The 20,324-nt window shown below is 43.9% G+C and overlaps 1 protein-coding gene across 1 annotated transcript in view; it reads right to left on the reverse strand.

Moving 5' to 3' along the window:
* IFT43 (intraflagellar transport 43) overlaps window positions 1-20,324 on the reverse strand; it is a 43,086-nt gene that overhangs the window by 12,399 nt on the left and 10,363 nt on the right. The window contains exons 3-5 of the mRNA XM_084207505.1: window positions 15,293-15,360; window positions 2,805-2,837; window positions 2,260-2,306 (exon numbers count right to left, since the gene is read on the reverse strand). Of these exons, the coding sequence (XP_084063631.1) occupies window positions 2,260-2,306; window positions 2,805-2,837; window positions 15,293-15,360 (148 nt within the window). The remainder of the gene's footprint in view (window positions 1-2,259; window positions 2,307-2,804; window positions 2,838-15,292; window positions 15,361-20,324) is intronic.

A 20,324-nucleotide genomic window follows, 5' to 3' on the forward strand; every position in this document is an offset into this window, starting at 1 on the left:
AAGGAATCAGATGCTATTTCATACACAGGCCAGGAGCAGTGAAGAATTCTACTTTTATTTCTAAAACTACAAGGCCTGTCAAGCCCAGAAGTCTCCACTTGGCTGTACAAACTTCCCTCCACCTTCCACCTGCCAAACTGGGTTCTCTACAGCCCCTGTACTTTTTTAACACATTCTCAAATGGACTCCAAACTCGGAGCCTCTGGTAGTTGGTGATATATAAACAATCACAACTGAGCACATTTCAAATTCACAAGAACACCTTTTTAAGGGCATATGGTTTTGTCCTTCATTCTTCTAATGAAAAGGTTGGATGGGGGACAAACAATGTTAATGGAATGGTACAGCTCAGCTTTTTAATAGGTTAAAGGAAGGCGATCCAAATGTATTGGTTGACAGCAGCAATCATTACGCAACCGCGCCTGTTCATATTAAGGTGTACAAGCTAAGACATTATGCAGCACAAAATAACCGTGACCCATCCTTGGGGATCCATACACCAATGTCTTGATTTTTGTTTGTTTAGAATCTGAGCTTTACTGTTCCAGTTAAGGACACAAACTCAAGTTCAGTTCTATACAAAGGGGAGGCTGAAAAGCTCAATTAACTGCACAGCCACAGCCACTGCATGCTACTCCCTGCCTTCAAACTAGGCAGTTATTTGTATCTCTCTGCTTATTCAAAAAAGTAATTTTATTCATGTTCTGGAGTTTGTTTATATGTCACTTTTCTTCACTTCAATTGCTGAGCCCACATGGAAAATTCTTCTCCCAGAACAGTTTGCCTAATCTCCCTGTCAAAATAGGAACACAACAATGCAATGCACCATCCATTTAGAGATTTTTCTATACACAAATTAGATCCACAACCCAGAAAATTTCTACCAGAAGCTGCCTGGGTAGGAACCATACTTTTATCTCTCTTCTAATGCATACATTTAAGCCAAAGCCAAATGCCAGCTTGCAAACAGTCCAAATTCAGCTGCTAATCACAGGTTAGACACAGATAAATAAGTGAAGTCTGTTAGGATTCAATATGTCTTCATATCACACTCTGCATCAATTCTATTCTATATTTGTTACCCAAGGTCTTGGAGTGCTGAAAGTCACATGCTACAAACAAACATGTGGCAAGCATTTTTATGCCTGGTTAGCAAAGATAGTCATAGTCCAAGTGCATGACCAAGGTTCAACAAAAAGGACAGCACATATGCAAACAGAGCTGTTCAGAACAGACTACTAGCCTCAGTGACATACACAGAAATTTAAGAAGCCCAAGGAACTTCCCAGGGGGAAAATCTAGTTTGTTCTGAAGATGCCAATGCTATAAAGGTGCCACTTCTGGCAGTCATATGTTGCAATGCTTAATCTGTCTGGAAGACTCAAATAAGTCTTCATTTAATCTCATTAACCATACTGATGTCTGATCCTTTGTGACTCCAGATAATTTTTCTGTCGCTTGGTGATATTTTACAGATGCAACTTTTTACACACTGTAGAAAATTCTTAGCCCTTGAAAACTGAGGTATGTCCTAGAGGCTTTCATGAATTTCTATGCTCCCCACAGTTGTCTAGTGCTTGTCTTGAAATTCATACTGTGGATTTTTCCTGAGATTTCTCTTGACTCATGCAGTCCTAGAAGAGCAGGTAATATACACTATAAAGAAAACTAGCACTAAATCAGGAGTCCAGTAGATTTCATAGCAGCCTGTACAGGGATGAGATAGGATTACCCATAGTGTTTATGTTTAGCTTATGATCTATGATCTTGGATTAGGGCAAGCAGATTTTTTAAATTAAGAATTCCATCACAACAGAAACCCCAGGAAACAAGGATATTGCTACAAAAGATAACAGATGCTTTAAGCAGAGCCTACTACCACCTAAACCAGAGGAGAGCTTTCCCCATTCTTAACCTTTTATTGTGCTTTTAGCTCTCATTTTTCCCAGTCCACTATTCTCCATGGACGTAATTACAGAGAAAAGTGCATCCCTGCCACTTTCCTGCTTTCCAAGGGTCCTCTATAATTCTGTGTTCACAAAGAACCAGAGTTAGACTGCAAGTTCACTTCCTCATCCTCCTTCTCCATCTCCTTTATTCTTTCTCCCTCATTCCTCTGGGGAGCCCAAAGCAGCTCCTACATTTGTTTACCCCCAGAGTGGTTAATTTCTTTGCAATTTCTTACAAGATGCCTCTGCTCACTTTACTGGAGAGCCCCTAGACACACATGAAGGCACTTCTTGCAGTCAAGGACCTTACCTCCTCCATCATCTGATGCCTCCAGGCTCTGCTGTCTGAGACGATGGCTGCAGCAAAGCACAAGGAAGAATTTCAATTGCAAGCCCAGAAAAACGTCTTGTTGTGCCCCCTTACTCCCCACAAACTTCAAAGAAGAAGAGTTTCCAAGTATGCTGTCAAGGAGAGAGTCTCCAAGTATGCTTAGCCCTCATGGAAGACTGATCTTCCATACCCTTCAATGCTGGGCTCAGCAGAATCTCAGCTTAAGCAAGATGTACCTAAGACAAACCCCTAGGCTGAAGACAGTAGGGCCTGGGGTGGGTCTGGGAGCAAAGCAGTGGCTTTCTCATTTTCCTTCTTTTTATTTTATGGGAGTGACAGAGCCATCATCTACTCCATATCCAGGGATCTATAGAATGACTAGCCCTGCCCCATCCTAGGACACATGATATGAATTCCTGACAGGCTCTGCATCCTTCCCAGCTTTCAGATCTTGGTGCACTGGTCAGATGATCAGATCAGATGTAAAAGTTGTGGAAGTAGTCTCAGCAACAATGGGAACTTACTCTTCTACTTCTTCTGCATGCTTTCTTCCTGACCTGCAAGACAAGGATGGCTTATGTTTAGAAAAGGCTAGAGAAAATTAAAAACTTCACCCTTCCCCATATGATTGTTATTGTGCAAAACAGTTCCCGCATCAGGTCTGATGTAACACATCACACTTTAAAGAGTTCTGAGTGACTATTACGTCAGCGTATCAAGAAGGCCCTGAGAGCAACAGACTGAAACAAAACCCCTTGGAGCACAAAAGACAGCCATGCCCAGATATGGCAAGAACCATACTCCCTGGTTCTTTAGTTTCTCAGATACTTTTTTATCCCTTTTGCCATCAGCTGCAGGTAAAGCTGGCCATACCTGAGTAGAGAGGTTAGCACATTAAAGAGTGAAGAAGGTGCTATTCTTTGTCTACCTACTCCTGAGAGATCAACAGTTTTTTCCTCCCCATGGTTGTGCATAAAGACTTACTGGTTGCCTTTCAGGTTAGGAGTCCCACCTGAGCTGGCCAAGCTCAAGTCAGACATGCAGTTATGGCAAAAAATCAGGGTTGATCAGGCTGAGTTAACAGGAGTTCATAATAAGAACATGGCGGGGAGGCGCTGGCAAATGGCAGCTCCCTTGCTCTCCACCCCAGCGAGCCCAGAAGTAATTCAGTCCCGATTAGGGATGCTTGTTCAATATTCAAAATGTAAAACATGGAGATTGCTGAACCAGCACTTTGAAAAGTTAATTAAATGCCAGGTTTCTTTTTAGCAGATACTCCATCACTCGCTGATTGCTTTGGCCATTTTGCAGAGTGAAGTTTCATGTCTATGTGTTGGGAATAAATATTCTCCCATTCCCTGAAGTCAGGGCACCATGACAAAGAATACATGGGGCTCTCCCCTACCACATACACTGTCCCAGGATGCACCAAGATGTAAGAGAAGTTGCTTCACTGCCTGGCATTGCTCTTTCCAAAGCACTTCGTGACATGGCACAGGCCTCTCCCCCTCTGCTTTCTGTTCTAGCAAGTCACAGTCTTCATCTAGCTCTCCTGTGAAAAACCTACTCTTCTAAGAGCAAGGAGTAAGGCAGAGAGGATGTCTAGCTATACAGAGAAGAGGTATAAGGAGAAGAAAGCCCTTTGTCTCTACTGCTTTCACTAGAGCCTGCAGTCTGTGAGAAGCTAAAGATTACACTGAATCAGTGACTTGAGCCCAGTAATATCGACTGCTATAATCAGAACTGCAGCTGTGTGGTGACACGTGCACCTGGGCTTTCAGCTATATCTGCACCCTCTGTTCAAAGGCAAAAATGGAACATAACTGGGGAAAGAACTCTTCCAGTGAGGATGAACTGTCCAGCTCCATCCTTCTCCCCAGTGGTAGCACTTTTTGTGAACCTCCTGATACTATGGAGAAAGAAATACATGTCTATAGATGTCTTCAGAGAGCCCTCCACCACCACCCAGTGGCATTTAGTCTCTGAGAAAGCAGAAGTAGAAAGATGATGCAAGATTTCTCCTATTTTATTCCTCCTTTATGCCTTCACAGAACTGGTTTCCACATAGCCTTGCCTTTTCCATGCTGAAACATCCCAAATTATGGCATTGCACAGCCATGCACAGATGATTTCCTGGGGGTTCAATTTAACATTTTCTTGGCATGATCCTGTTATTCTTGATGACTGTCCAACCCCAAGTAACACTCTCTTTCTCAGTACTCATACTCCTTACATCTTTGCTCCTGTCTCCAGGCAGGAATGAAACAATCCACATGTTCATACTTCCCAGGAGAAAAGGTCACTACTACCATCCCTGTAAGCAATTTCTGTTTCTTCTTCCTAAGCTCCCTGTCATGATTGATATCCAGGTGGCCCACAGGGGAGGCAGTCATGTTAGTCCTAGAGGCAGAGACCGCTTTGCTTATGTTGTGAGACTTAGGCTTTCTCAACTTTTCTGTGTTGTTAGGAAAGGACTTACTCAGGACAATAAGCAAATACTTCATTATGAAGCAGCTGCACTATATATTAGAAAAAACAGTAATCTGGGGAACAAACTCATCAGCGGGGAGGGGGGCATAGTACTGGCTCCTTTAATACCAGAGCCCAGGTGTTAGAACTCTCCCATCAAACAAGACCATTCCTTCCTCTTCCCAGGGCAAGTTACAGCCCCATGGAGAGTGCCCCCAGGAGAACACCTTAGTCCCTGTGCCACAGGTGCCAATGGTGGCTCTGGGTGAGGCAAGTCTGTCATGCTGACAGTACAGCAGTTTATACAGAGCATTTATATACTACCAACACTGGAGCAGGAGCTAGAATTGACTGCTCTTCTGTTTAGGGGAGACATCTGCTTCTTGTCACCTGTACTAGATATGTTCGTTAATACATGATTTGGGATGGCATTATTTGATGAAAATAGCATTTCAAGTCAGCTCATGAGCTCACATGTAGAAAACTATACCAAAAATATAGTATGAAGCTTCTGTAGCACAGGAAGGAATTGTACACTCTCCGTAGCCCTAATGATTGAGCAAAGAAGATATCATGCAACCTGCTATTTCCTCTATTTTTTTTCAATAAGTCTTCCTTTCATTTTGTTTGGTGCCCAATTACTTTTTGAGTTCTCATTTCAGATTGGGGGGAAAAAAAATCACAAAACATTTTTGGTTTAACTAGTCTTTTGCTTTTTTGGCAAAACTGAGCACCTAAATCTACATAACAAAGTGACTCTGAGAGAGAAGACAAGCTCTGTCTTGTGTCCTAATGTTAAAAACCTCCAAGGCAGCATGAGAAATCATTAATAGATCTTCAAAAGGTGCCCCCACCTTCAATTCTGTCCATTCCACAAACTTAGCTGAGGGCTACCCAGAGATAGTATTCCTGCAGAACCAATCAACTGCTATTCTCTTTGCTCTCCAAGTACTATGGGCAGCATCACAGGATTTCTTCATGATGTTATCACATTCTTTAAGGATTGTGGAGTACCCTTTCCTAAGAGTAGTCTCATTTACCAATGCCAATTGCTACACATTGAGACCAACATTTCCTCCTTCAGGAATATCAGGTCTAGGTAAACAGCTCCCTCTTCATTAATCTCATGAGCTTTCTAGTGGTGAGTGAAAGCAGACATGGAACGAACCTGACAAGCAAGCATACACAGCATTCCTACTCTTTTCTCATGTTCTCAGCAACATGAAGTGCACTGCCCTGCTTTGTCTGCTGCAGCAGCAGGCACAGCCCAGGGAGGGCAGCAACAAGGACCTACAAAATGAGCAATTGAATATGAACTACAGATACAGTCACACAAGTAAGAATAAACAAAGCAATACCATCCCAGGAGCAGTGCTCAGAAATACATTCAATCTGCAGTATTATACACCAGCCACTTCCCATTTTTGTGAGACAGGGATACATTTGGTTTTTTCCTTTATGTTCCCAAGTCTATTGCATCTGGAGGGGCAAAGAACATGGCGCCACTCCATCCGCTGGACAGTTCCCTTTAAACTCCCTTTCCCTGAGAGGCCGCCAGCACTCCTAAACATAATCATAATACCAGAATATTCCCTCTGGCCTTGGACAGCTGCTTATCCCCTCTCTATTTCAGGGTATTGAATAGCTGTGAAACTGGGTGAAAGACCCTGACAGTCCTTGTATAACCCTATGGTAAATCACTCCCAGTACAGAATACCTATTTGTCTCCTAGCTTTGCCCTGTGGCAGAGGATATAGATCTGATCTCTCTCTTGAGTGTTGCCTTTGCTCAGTTCTGCCCAGGAGGAATCCTTCGTCCACATTAATGAGAATGGGTTCAACCTTAAACCCAAGACCTTACTCCCACACGGCGCCCTGATGTACAGCTGAGCTGCCTGCAACTTCTGTGCTGAAGGGTGAAAGGCAGTGCCAATGTAGACATCATCTCTGTTAAAACTGTTTCTTTCTCATTTAATGGACTACCATGGAGATCTAAATGGAGATAAAGTGGCAGGGCTCAGAGAACAGCCAGGATGCTATCTTTATGCAGCATGACAATGTGCAGTGGTTAATTAGACACCGTTAACCTATTTTAGCAGAGGACATAACTGGGATGGAGAAAAACGTCCTTGAAATCTTTTAATGTCCACAGCTCATGAGAGCTCCAGAGACACATGCATCCTACACCGCGCTACAGCCAGGCTCCAAGGAGTTCTCCCTGCAGCACCGGAGGTTCTCTCATGCGGCCCGGGGAGGTGTGAGAGCGGGCAGCACAACTAAAGAAAAGGGAAGGGATTACCGCAGTTTGTTAAAACGCATACGGAAGCGGCGGGACGGGAAGGCCCGGTATGGCGCGGAGGAGCAGGAGAAAGGGCTGGGAGCGCGGGCAGCCTCTCGCCGGCCCGGCTGCGCTCCGCCCGGGCGGGCTGGCAGGCAGCTGTGCCCGCCCCGCTCCGGACCGCGCTGCCCGCGCCGCCGCCACGGCCGCAGCATCGCCGGGCCGCGGCCGCCCCCTGCCGGGCAAGAGCGGCCCTGCGAGCCCGGGCCGGCCCCCAACCCAGCGCGGGCAGGCCCGGGCCCCGCCGGCAGCGCGGACCGAGGGCTGCTCTCGTCTTACAGGGCAGCGGGGGAGAAACTCATCTGCAATGTGCGTGTGTACGTGTGTGCGTGTTGGCCTATTTCCTGGCATGCCTCAACTACTGCTACGAATCACGTGGAACCAGAAAGCCGCTCCAAGCATCCCTCTTGCTAAAAGAATGAAACGGGAGGGAAAAAGGAGAAGGTCGTGATGTTCAGATGCATTTTGTTTGGAGACAGCAGGGCGATCAAAGGGCGGGCAGAGACAGGCTGGGTGCCCGGGAAGCAAGTCAGCAGCCAGCATTCTGCCTCAGTGCTTCCATCCAAAACCATGACCCACCTCAACACCGACGGCTTGGCTCAGCCCACAGGGAGGCATGAAGCCTTTTGCCTCTCCGGCAAAGACTGTAATTCAGGTCTAGGCCTGAGGGAGGAGGGGAAAAAATATTTTAAAAGACGTATTTTCTTGCTCAAATGTTCCTTAAGTGCCCATCACCACAGTGAGTGGGCGGTGAGCTAGGAGTTGCAGCTTGTTTAATAGCCTAAGGCACAACTAAGTTACACATCCAATATGACACGCAAGTGCTAACTGACAGTTCTCCGGGCTCTCCAAGGGTGGGTCTCAGTCAGTGCTTGTTTGCTGTGGCACAGGAAAAGACACATTCACCAAGGCCTTCTGTAAATTAGAACTGCTACCCATGCTGGAAAGCACCACAAAGTACCTTCTCAGCTATTCCATTGCACCCTCTCTGGGGCTCTGATCTGTTTTAAGTTTCCACCCTCTCTTCCTGGCCTGTGGCAGGAAAAGCCAGGATTTCCTTTACAAATTTAATCTTCACATCTCCTACAATCGAGGCAAGTTTTGCCATTGATTTCAGCATGCTTATGAGCCTTTATTTTCATCTTAGGATGTCACCTCACAGCCCTCCACTTCCTAGCCCTGGAATGCATGGCTATCTGTAGCACTATAACGGGGTTTTGGGCAGACACATGTGTTTTAAACTGTAATGGCCCTACCATCCACCTTCTGGCCCTTCACAAGCTGCTTGTGCTGCTCAGTGCACGCTGAACATACTGCCCCAAAGCATGGCTCTGGAAGAGGATGGCTGCATACTCTGTGAGATGGCATCTGACACCGCTGCTAGTCAGCTCCAGCTGAAAAAGACTTGAGAGGCACCTAACCTCCAGCTGAAGTGTTTTTGCTCCTCCTCATGTCCTAATATGTGGGCTTACTTAACAGAAACAACAAAGGAGGAAAGCTCTGGCAAGCAGGACTTTATGAGCTGGCACGAAAGAACAAGCTGCCAGAGAGTGCTCCCGAGGATCCCTGAACCTCAGCCCACTCACTGCATCATCCCCAAAGCAGATGTTCCCAGGGTTCCCCCTCTCGCTCACTGCTAGAGAACTGACCAGCAGGAGCTGTTCAGAGCTCCCACTGAGCAACAGAAAAAACAACACTCAATACAAATTCCTGCTGTGTGGGAAAACAGAAAGCAGTGCTGCAGTTTCTAGAGGTATCCACCACAGATCTTTGGTCCCTGAGAACAGGGGCTCCTATCCAAGTCATCATGTTCTTGGCTTCCAGTAAGCACAAAGCCCAACTCTCACAAAAAAATTACTCTTGAGGTCACAGGAGCATTTCAGCTTCCTTTTAAAGGAAAAAAGCACACTTCTGGATCCTCATGGTTATAGGAAAGAACTGACTGCTCAAGAAGACAGAAAATGTATTTAAGGTTGCTTGGGTTTTTTCCAAATCTCACAATAGAGAACAAACCCATGATTATGAGACTCAAAGACCTTTCACTTATGACTGGCCTCACTGAAAACATTTATATGAAAAACAGTAGAAAGAATTAGGTGTTTATTACTGAATGGTATCTTGTTCTGTCATCTGAGAGCAACAGCTTCTGGATGAAGATATTTTAAGAACTTGGATTAGGAATTTGAGAATAGTAGAGGAGTTTTATGGGGAAGGGGGCTGGGGGAGCGGGAAATAGGGCCAAGCAAATACCTCAAGTCATCTGAGGTTCCCTTCAACAGGTAAACTGCATTAAGCTAGACTTCACAGCCAACATACAGGTGACCTACAATGGCCAGAAAAGCTTTTAGCCTTAGCTATAACAGATACAAAAGGGATGGAAGTTTTAAGTGTTCTTCAAGAAGGTTTTCCTATTTTAAAATAGAAATATTTGGAACAGCAATAATAGCATCCCCTAAATTTGCTGGGAAATTTCTTGGAGATGGAGAGGAATAAGAAAGGAAGATGCTTTGTCCTCAATCATAAAAAAAAAGTCAGAGACTTCACCCTGAGAATACTCTGCCACTTCAGCAGCTTACATGGACCATTACCAAAAATGCCACACTTCTGTTTTTGTCATGCATGTTTCATTTCTAGGGGAGCAAGAGGCTGCAACCCTACTAGACCTTCCATTGCCCAGTACCTTTCCAGAAAAAAGAAAACATCACTAACTGGGAAAAATTAAACAGAAATCTAGGTTAAAAATAAGAGAGAGAAAAAAAGAGAAAATGGTAAAAAAACCCCTTGAAAAGCAAAAAAGGAGGAAAAAAGGAAAAAGAAGAAGCAAAACTCTTTTTCCATGCTCCTCTGAGCACTGCAAAGACATAAACGGACATAAGTCTAACACTTTCCCCTTGCAGGAAATTCTTGCAAGTCACACTAAGCAGGTTTAAAAGGAATAAAAATCCCCTGTGACAGCCAGGGCACTGAGAGATTCTCAGGTGACTCTTCTTCTTTTAGGGACTTTTCTTTTTCTGCCAGTTATCTTTACTGAGTCTAAACAGAAACACCGAGGAGAGCTCACCCCAGCAATGACATGAAGGGACAAGAGGACAGGAGCTTGTTAGCATTCCTGGAACATCCAGCCTATTTAAAAAAAAAGAGAGGAGGGGGCAGGGAGAGAGAGGAAAAAACCCACCCCTGGGCCTGCACATTGCAGCTTACCGCCATCTTGATGTCCTTGATGCGTGCCGATGGCATGGAGGTGGCTGGCACCAGATCAGCCCAAGAGAAGGAATGAGAGGCCAATGGAGATTTATGTGAGGAGAGTGAGATGGACAAGGTAAAATTGTCAGGAGGAGTTGTTAGAAAGTAAAATATATTGTGACAATTCCACTCCTGCCGTTCATCAATAAACTGACAGATCATTTAGTGTCAATTAGGAGTGATAGATGGACAAGTCCCCATGATCCTGGGCCAAAATTAATGGCTGGGAGGGAGAGGGTGATTGAAAATGACGGCTGACATTGAGAGGAAAGTCCTGAAGGTCCCCAGGGGGCCATTACTTGCCTCATTCCCTTGCAGATCAATGCAGGGACAAACCCAAAAACAGACACTTCAAGACAAAACTTAATCAGACTTCCTTTTCTTTCTTCTCCTTCTAAGTTGTGCCCCCTCACTTGGCAGCCTTGATCCTCTCTGCCTATACTCCTCACTTCACTGAGGGCATCCACAGATGGCTGCAAGCTGCAGAGCAAGGCTGACATCTCCCATGCAGCCAGGAGTCTGGCTCTGCTCCTAACGTGGCAGTGTCACAGAGAAATCCAGGTTGAAACTCACCACAACACTGCTGGATTGGGAGTAGAGAACAGAAGCAATGACACAAGCTTTCCCCCACAAGCTGTCCCAGACCAAGAAATTCATGAGCACTTTACTACTCCCATCTGCAAGACAGGGATTGCTAGAGGTTCTAATACCAGGCACTCTCAGGAGTCATTTCTTATAGAGAGAATACAGGATAGTTTAAGCCCATATTCTTGAAACAGGAGGTTTTTAACTTTACTTACCTCTAGAGACCTTGAATCATAAAACCCCTTAATCTCTTAAATAACTTTCCTCCAGCTCCAGGGTGCAATCTCACCACTGCCCACCGTTCAGAGCCTTAAATGACATCTAAGCTATTAGAGGGGCTGGGTTACCCTCCTCTAAAGGTCACCCCAACTGCATCCTCTTCCTTCCTACAGGCACTTAATATTCACTTTCTCGACAAATGCATTGCTGGACACTGTACCACTGTACCACTTCTGTTCCAAAATATTTCAGCATGGTCATTTTCCTAAACAAGCCTTGATTATTCCAACTCTGTGTGGCCTGTCAGTCAGAAAGGGGAAATTTCACTTGTAGCTGAAGCACCTGTTGCTAAACTGCCATCATCCATGTAGAAGAAATGAGGTACACATGCAGGCACTGGAAAGGACTTCCTACTGAAAGCAGCACTTGTGTTTGCTTGCAGGGCTACCTGAAACAAGCTGTGTTTATTCCTTAATAGCCCTAGCTACTGCCTACAAAGCTGTTAGGAATATTAGGGGCCTCATTGCAGGACCAAAGGGATCAAGCACCCAAGTAAATTGAAAGAGACCCAAGAGCAAAGAAATCATGATACTGCTAGAGAGGAAAATGGAAGAAATTCTATGAGGAAAGTCAGAGAGACAAGATCAAAAGAAGTTGGAATTAAATGAATCATGGAAGTGCCCCTCCTTTATCAAATCCTCACCAGTATGCAAAACTGAGTTCCCTTTTCTTTCCCCCACTGGCAGGCACTTTGTGTTTCTTCCTTTTGATACGTGAGATAACCTGACATGAGAGCTTGCTTTGCTTGTCACAAGTGTCAGCACTGATGTCATTAGGGACATCAGCACAGCTTTCAGAATGGCACTTGGGCTCCATCCAGTGGTTAGAGAACTGCTTCTGTAGGAAAACCCAGCTGTAATTACCGTTATTTATCTCAGCAGGTTGCTAGGCCCCAGGTGGCAGCCCAGGTTTTTGGCTGGTCCCCTTTCTGCTAATACTGGGGCTAGAATGTTGCTGGGGCAGCAATAAGACTGCCTCTTCTCACAGAGAATGATTCTTCTCAATTAAACTTACAGGTTTAACTAGATACAGCAGATTCAGGTACAGATGGCCCTAGTAGTAGAGAAAAATTAATTTTCTGTCACTACTTTGAACCATTTAGTTGCTGTTTGCAAAGGACCTGGGGGTTTGCTCAGACACTTACCAGTGGTCCTCATCATTACCCAGATTTACAAAATGGCACTCCTAGCAATGACAACTGTTCTATAAGAGTACTGGACAACTGCTCTATAAGAGTACTGGGAGTACAAAGTAATCTTCCCACATTTAGCATTTGAAAACGTGAGTAAAATAGATCGTTTTGATAGTTCTCAGCAATTTAAATATCTGACACTTGCAAATGCTATGGGAAGTCATGATAAAATACTGTATCTCATACACCATCTGTACCAATTAATTTAGAAAATAATTTAGGTGGGAAATCTTTAAAAGTCCTCCTCTTCCTATCTTGCAACAGTCTGGGAGAGCAGCAGTCTGATGGAAATAATCAGCAAGATGGTGAGAATATTTACAAGTTTACATAAGCATGACATGAGCTGGGCAGGTAAGGGACTAAAAGAGAGCACAAAGGTAGAAAAACAGGTTACAAACTAAATTCTACTCTAACATGTGCCAAATGGAAATAAAAAGAACAATTTCAAGTGATTGTTTCATACGGATAAGACACTGAACAAGAAATATAGCAGAAAAGCATCCCTGCAGGAAAAGCAACGCATATGCAGTCAAAACTGACTGACTCTGTCATAAACAGAACTAAAAGCTAACATTTCAAATGGAGAAAGAATAACATAAATAGCTACAAGATCATTGCACAAGTGGCCACAGTATTCCATCTGACCCATAATATATTTATACAACACAGAAAATCTAACTGTAGTCACTCTGCTCATCCTTTCTTACTAAGTGAAAGAAAAAAAAAATCCGATTTTAGCATTGTCAGATCTGAAAATCAAATTACTTCTAACAGAAAGATTCCCAAGTGTAGGTTCAGTTGCACTGTCAAAAAAGGGCTTAAACCTAAATCAGATATAACAACAGAAGCATGTTATTCTAACTACATCTACACTAGTGAACTTGGAGCAAGTTAACTTGATGGGCTTCCAAACTGAGTCAAATTGGTTGAAAAGCTGTGGGGAGATAGAGCCTGAGAAAACAGAAACAACAAAGCTACAGCAACATTGGTATGACATCAGCCGATGACTCAGACTTTTCACATGAAGGCTTTACCCTGGGATATGTCAAAAAGCAAGCCCTACAGGCCAGCATCTCAGACTTTTTTAAGGGAGAGAAGAGATCAGCTTGAGGAGATTACACAGGAAAGGAAAGACAGGGGAATTAGTTGTACAAAACCTTTGTACCTCATATGACTAGAGAAAGTCAGAACAAACTTCTTCATAAAATTTACTCAATAAAAACCCTAATTACAAATGAACACAAATGTCAGATATGACATTTCACATGCACGATTGAGCAAGGGACACATCTTGGTCTCACGTCCCAGTGTGCAGATTCTCAGAGACAGAAAGGTCTGCAACCCTCTGTCCTGTCCTGCTTCTCCAGCTGAACTACATCCAATGTCATAGAAGCCTTCACTCCAGACACACCTACAAAGTCTTGTAACCCACGCAGTTGAGATGCTGGGGGAGCATGACCTACAATTAACATTAGCTTTATCCTATAAAGGATAAAGCTAATGTCAAACCATGGAAAACATGGTAAAACAGCACAAGGCACAGTGCTGTTACATTAGGAACCTCTTCACTGTCCTTCAGGGCATATTAGGCACAGCTCTGCATATGTATTACCTCCAATCCAGTCCCTCACCTAACCAACAATTACATAACTTACTTAACTAAACAATGAAATTGAACCTTTTTGTCTGCTGTCACATTTCCATTAAGCTTCTGCTTGGTCCTACCAAGATCCAGGATCTTTGGTGGCACTTTTTTAATACCCTGATGTGGATGCATCTTTGTAATGGCAACTTCTAGCTGCAGCTAGCCTATGAAAATAACCATTATCAGGGTTAAACTGGAGAGCAACAGGAGTTCAGGCTGAAATCTTTATTCCCTTGCTTTATTCTAGTCTCCAGATTTCCAGACTATTTATTTTTCAGAGACAAATGGAGGGATAATTTTCCCAGAAAAGTACTGTTTTTTGGAAAGGCTACCTCAGAATACAGACCACCTTTCTCCCCTCCCAAAAAATACTGACTGTATAACAGGTTTCTGGATGTCCTCCTCCATTCTCAGTTTCAGACAAGAAAATACATAACTTTTCATAAATCAAAGTGTAAATCAAAGTATATATTAAGACATACAGACTTTTATTATAGGCCTTTAACTACACAAACAATCTCACATCACTCCACAGCTCAGTCCTTCAGCTCTCTGAATATGAAATACGACATCAGCATAACTTCTAAGCCTGGAAAACCACAACTATTTGAAAGCATGTAATCTCCTCCCAGTTTGAACTGTCCTCTAGTTTTCATACCTATTCTAATACCATGTCCAGATACTTTGTCTTACGTGTCCTTCATGTAAGCATTGGGCTTCTCAACATACATTCTACAATTTGTATACTTTTTCCTCCCATCTCTTCTTGCTGACCATCTCCATCCATCTCCATTATACCATAACCCCATACACACATAAACATTGACAAATTTCACCTTTACTGTCGAGGCTGATCACTAAATCCTGATGCATTCATTGCACTCTTGTCAGTGTGGTGCTGTCATGTGTCACTCTCCCAGAAAGGACAGAACCAGTCAAATCCCCCCATCTCAGCTCCTGCATTTAGCATGCTTATTACACTCTTGACTCCTTCCAGGCACTGTACCAGGTAAGGAATATGCTGCCTCTGGCAAACAGGGACATGTACACAGTCCAAAGCCTCGCCAAGTCAATTAACCAATGGAACCAAGCAAAAGCAATACTTCAAATGGCTTGAACAAGTTATATTTATATTGGAAAGAAAGACCATCTGAAAGACCCAGGAAAACTGTTCCAATGTCTGTGATAGCAAGGTCCAACTGCTGATGTTCCTTTATCCCATATCTAAATCCCTCTTAATAAGGAAAGAGGTGAGGACTCACTTGGTAGACGCCTGTACAGGATCATCTGCCCAGCCTCCTTGCCGGCGTGGGGGTTTAGGAGGTGGAACCTTTAATAAAAAGAAGAGATGTTACAGACAGCTCTGGTCAAGACAAAGTCAAGCCAATCGAGACACCAGGTCCACACACACTAATGTATCACTTTACCAAATAATGGAGAGGAAGTGTTTAAAATGCTCTTTAATCATAAAATAAAAGGAAGACATAAACTACAGGACAGGTTTTTAACCTTGTCTGTTAACAAAAGATCATCACCCTAACCAGTATCTTGTCAAGTTTCAGGTCTATGTGCCTTTGACATTTTGAAGACACACAAAACAGCAGCTGACTGATCCACAGAGGGTGTGCTCTCCTGGCAAAATAGGGTTCACTGGGAACTTGTTCATCACTGTTGCCCACATATCAGTGGGAGGTATCACAATATGCCTTTCCTAGTGTACAAGACAGCATGTTTTAGACATCTTGTTTTAGATGAGGAATTGTTCCTAAAAAGTCTGCTTTTGTCCACTGCTTAGAATAGGAGGATAGATGCCAAGTTCAGACGCGGTGATCTGTTCCCAAACTCTTCCAAAGTTAGTTGGGATGAATCCCACCACTGCCACCACTGAAATCCAAAGGGGAAGATTATCTGGAGCTTAAAGACATCCCCTACTATTTTCTTGCATTGTCTTGTGTGGCACTCTGCCACATGGCAAGAGAAAATGGGAATTCAGCTTGGGGCTTATGATGGGAATTTTCAAATGGGGCCATGAATTCCCACCATCTGGAAGCTGCCCGTTGCCACTTAGTTTTGGGCTTAGTTCCCCCAGCCTGAGGCACTTTGTACAGCACTGCCTTCAGTGTTCTGCATGGCAGGCAATGATGAAAGCAGAGGCAAGGTGAATCCAGCTTACATAGCTCCCAATTGATAGTGTCCAGTGAGGGAAGATGGACTACAGGGACCCGTGAATGAACCACCGAGAGAAAGAGTGATTGGGTGAAAGATGTCCCAAAACAAAGAAAAAATGCTAACTGCAAAGGAATGGTGGGGGCACAGGTGGCTTCCACAGCTTTTATTAAGGAAGTGAATGAGTGGGATGACTCCCGAGGAGTTTTGAATTCAGAGAGGACCTTGCATGTGTGCTGGGGTCAACGCTGAGCCAAAGCCAAATCACCTCTTGCCACAGATGAGGACAGGGTCGAGCTAACCCCTGATGGCAGGGGTCTCGCATGTTTATTTCTTGAAGTAGAAGCATTGTTTGTGAGTGTGGGAAATTAGGAGACCCTGCCAGGGGCAGCCTCTGCCTGCTGCAGGGAGGGGGTATGACCCTGCATAGCTCTCTGATAGGAGCAAAAATAGTCATCCTCCAAAAATAAACAGGGAGCAGGAATGAGGCAGGAGCTGCAGTCCCAAAATACCAACTTTCTTCGGCAAAGGGAGCACAGGAGGGCAGAGGGACAGGCAGGGAGCGTGAAACGCAGGAAACAGCCTCCTTATATGGGCTCATCCGTAGGGGACAGAGCTCAGTCGACTGGAATGACCATGTCACAGAATGTGAAGCCTTCAGGGGCCCAAGTGAATGGAGTTTTCTGATCTTTAAATGATTCCTCCAGATTCTTAAGATGCCAAACCAGAGAAGAGGCTACAGTGCCAAAAAAGGAGCATTTTGAATTCAGTTGATCTGGACACACCCAGAGCCCAGGAAAAAGTGGGAACACACACCACATATGGGCGTGCATGCCCACATAAACATCCTCATTCCCATTACATACACCCCTAACTCAAAACCACACTCCTTCCCACTCAGATGCTTCCCATGCAAACAGCCCCCTTTCCCCTTACACTATCCCTCTAATAGCCAGCAAGCCTATTTCCAACACGCAGCCTCACAATTCCTCACAAAGGTGCACGGGGATACAAAAATGACACCAAAGAACCTGGGCCATAAGGCTGAGGGAAAATGCAGCATGTCCAGGGCATTTCAATGCCCCTGCAATTTAAATTACTTATCATCAAAACTAGCCTTCAGATCAAAGATAACTCAAATGGGGTACACCACATCAGAGGGTGATGACAATGTCTGGCTCAGTCTTTGCACAAGGCAAAGATGACTCCAGGGCATCTAGGGGTTTGATTCCAATGTCTTGCCAATGTTATACCATGTTCTCATTGATCATACACACCAGGCAACCCTGAATATCTGTCAGATCCTGAAAAACACCTCATATACACCTACAGGTCTTTTATTCCTCTTGCAATAAGTCAGGTAATTCTTTCTGAATTGCCTACAGGAGCACCAGCAACAGGAAAGGCAGTGTTAACTGTCAGCTGAGGAGAAATAGCTTTTCTTTGTTAGCTGCCTGGAAAGTGCCGCAATAAGGTCACATGCCACATACACTTTTGTCAAGTAAATAAACTTAGCTTCATTTACTTTCACAGTTCCAAAATCTCAGCATAATTTACAACTGAGAATGCAATGTTATGCTTTGCCGTAATATGGTGACAGGTAGGGACTTTGCAGCTGCAAGCAAGAGCTTGAGACAGAAAGTGGGACAAATGTCAACCCCAGAGGGATCAGAGCAGAAATAGAGTACACTGTTCTTCTGTAATGCAGCAAATGTTCTCTTAAACATACCTTTTTGGTGAAAAAGACTGGGGGATTTAAATTATCAAAACTTGTTGGTACCTACTGTTATACCTTAGGCAAGATGTGTATGTATGTTCCCAAATGCAAAGCTATACATCCAAACAGTCTAGTGCTCAAACCACAGATTCCACCAGCTCCTGACAAGTGTGTTGTCTCTCAGCCCTTGCTTTCATAGCATCAACTAATCACTTAGTTGCTGGGATTTTCCTTTCCACTTCACTTTTGTTCATTATTTATCTCCAGAAGATCTCCTCTACTTGAGTTTCTGCAAATGTCTCTTTTCCAAGGAAAATTGCCATGGTCCAAGTTTTTTGTTTTGTTGTTTGTGGTTTGTTGTTGGTTTTTTTTTTCTCAGAAATTCAGCTCACCATTTTTGTGATAACATTCTTCCAGTATTTCTTAGGCCACCTTCCATACCAACACTTTGATACATTCATAATCAGTATTTTATCTCTCCCTTGGAAAAAAATGACTGGCCTGAATTCTATCTCTCCTACATCAAAGAAGAAAACTCTACCTTCTTCTTTATTGTTTTTCAGGCCCTTTCTTATCAGACAGATGCAGAATTCTAATCTGGCTTCCCCATTAAAGCAGAAATTTCCAGACTACTTGTCAGATCACGTCTACAGTTCTGAAGGTGTCAGTTGGATGCTGCTTCCCTCATGGAAGAAACTATCCTGTGTGTCTCTAAATCCTGAAGGTCCAGCAAAGTTTCTTTTAGGACCTACCACAACAGAGGCAGATTATGGTCATTTTAAGTCCCTCAGATTCTCAGGTGGGTCTGGAAATATGGATTAATTTACCTTCATCAACATGACAACTCCTTTGAAACACTGAGCACTCTGTGCAGGGATGCAGGGACTCAAATGACATTGACAGCATACAACAGAGGACACACAATTCTTCTACCATCTCATATTTCTCCTAAAATATGTAGGATCTATGTTTTTCCAATATACAAACACTGTGAGATTTTACAGTATATAGGTGTCTTTTTTTTAATCCATTATTGACCAAGAAGTGCAAAGAAAGAAGTATGGGCAGTCTCAAGGATTCCCTTCTCCAGCAAGATGCCAGAGGCTCCCTTGACTGAAGAAAAGCAAATCTCCACAACCAGGCCTGATGAATTAGTTTTGATTGCTGCCATTTAAGGAGCTCTAAAGTCAAATAGCCCTACTGCTCCTAAACAGCCACATAAAATAATCTATACTGATCTCAGAGCATGTATGATATCAAAACCACATCAATTCCAAGATCTGTGCAAGCCTGTGCTTTTTGCAAACAACCCATCTCTGCTGGCTCTCTTTATCATGTCCATAGACGGTTCAAATAGTGCCCCTGATTTTAATGAATACTCTCCAAGGACTTCTACATGTCCTAAATACGGAGCAGAAAACACTGGATTTGCATTTCATCCACAAACTGTCCTTCTTTTCACAGTCACTGGCGTTCCTTTACTAGGGAAAGCATTATTGAAACAGAAGTTCTTGGGGGACTTCAAATATTCTCTGCCATGTATCACAGGTAAAGGAGCAGTTCATATTGTTACTCAGCTATCAAGAATTGCTCTCCCAAAACAGTGGCCAGCTATTTATCAGCTCACATGCACCTGTGAGGAAAGCTGTCACCTTTGCAGCATTTGGCACCTTAACCCATCCACCTTCCCACCTCTTACAGTTCTTTTGTTGCCTTGAGGTAGGTCCAGAAGCACTCAAAGTATGAAATAAATGTGTGGAAAAGGAAAAGCTTTTAATAAAATTATTTTCAATGAGATTGTCCCTAATCCACTTCAAGGTAGACAAGCAGGCAGGATACTACTAGAAAGGCTGGGAAACATGGCTGACTAGAAATGCCATTTCAGAAGATGTCATCAAAAGGCAAGGAGATAAGCTCAGAAAGCTGAAAATAACTGCCCTGCCGGTCAGCCAGTCGGGGTGCACGGGAGAGAGGCTGCACAAGGCCTTGGGGAGCTCCAGGCCATGCAGTTCGAGGGCTCACACTGGGGAAGTTGGCCTAATTAGGGAACAAAAGTTCAGCTGCATTTTTGAGATTCCTCTTGGGGAATCTGGCCAACTTCCAGACCAGAGGTCCCCAGGAACAGTCTGAGAGTCCAGCATTTCTACAAGCGACCAGAAGACCTCTGGAAAAAAAAAGATGCAAACCCTGTAAAATGGAAGCAGGTAAAAAACCCAGTGCTTCCTTGGATGCTGGATCCTTTCTGTGGAGGGTATTTACTAGAATAATGCAAGAATCAAAACACATGACAGAAACTCTGGGACACGGAGGGACAAATGCAGCTCAGCCCAGGATGACCGCGTAAATGGGAGGGCATTCACAGTGTGCAATAGCTACGGGAAATTCTGCCTCAGAGAACCCTCCTAGGTTCT

This window comes from Fringilla coelebs (genome assembly GCF_963513975.1).
Source record: "Fringilla coelebs genome assembly, chromosome: 6".
NCBI lineage: Eukaryota > Metazoa > Chordata > Aves > Passeriformes > Fringillidae > Fringilla > Fringilla coelebs.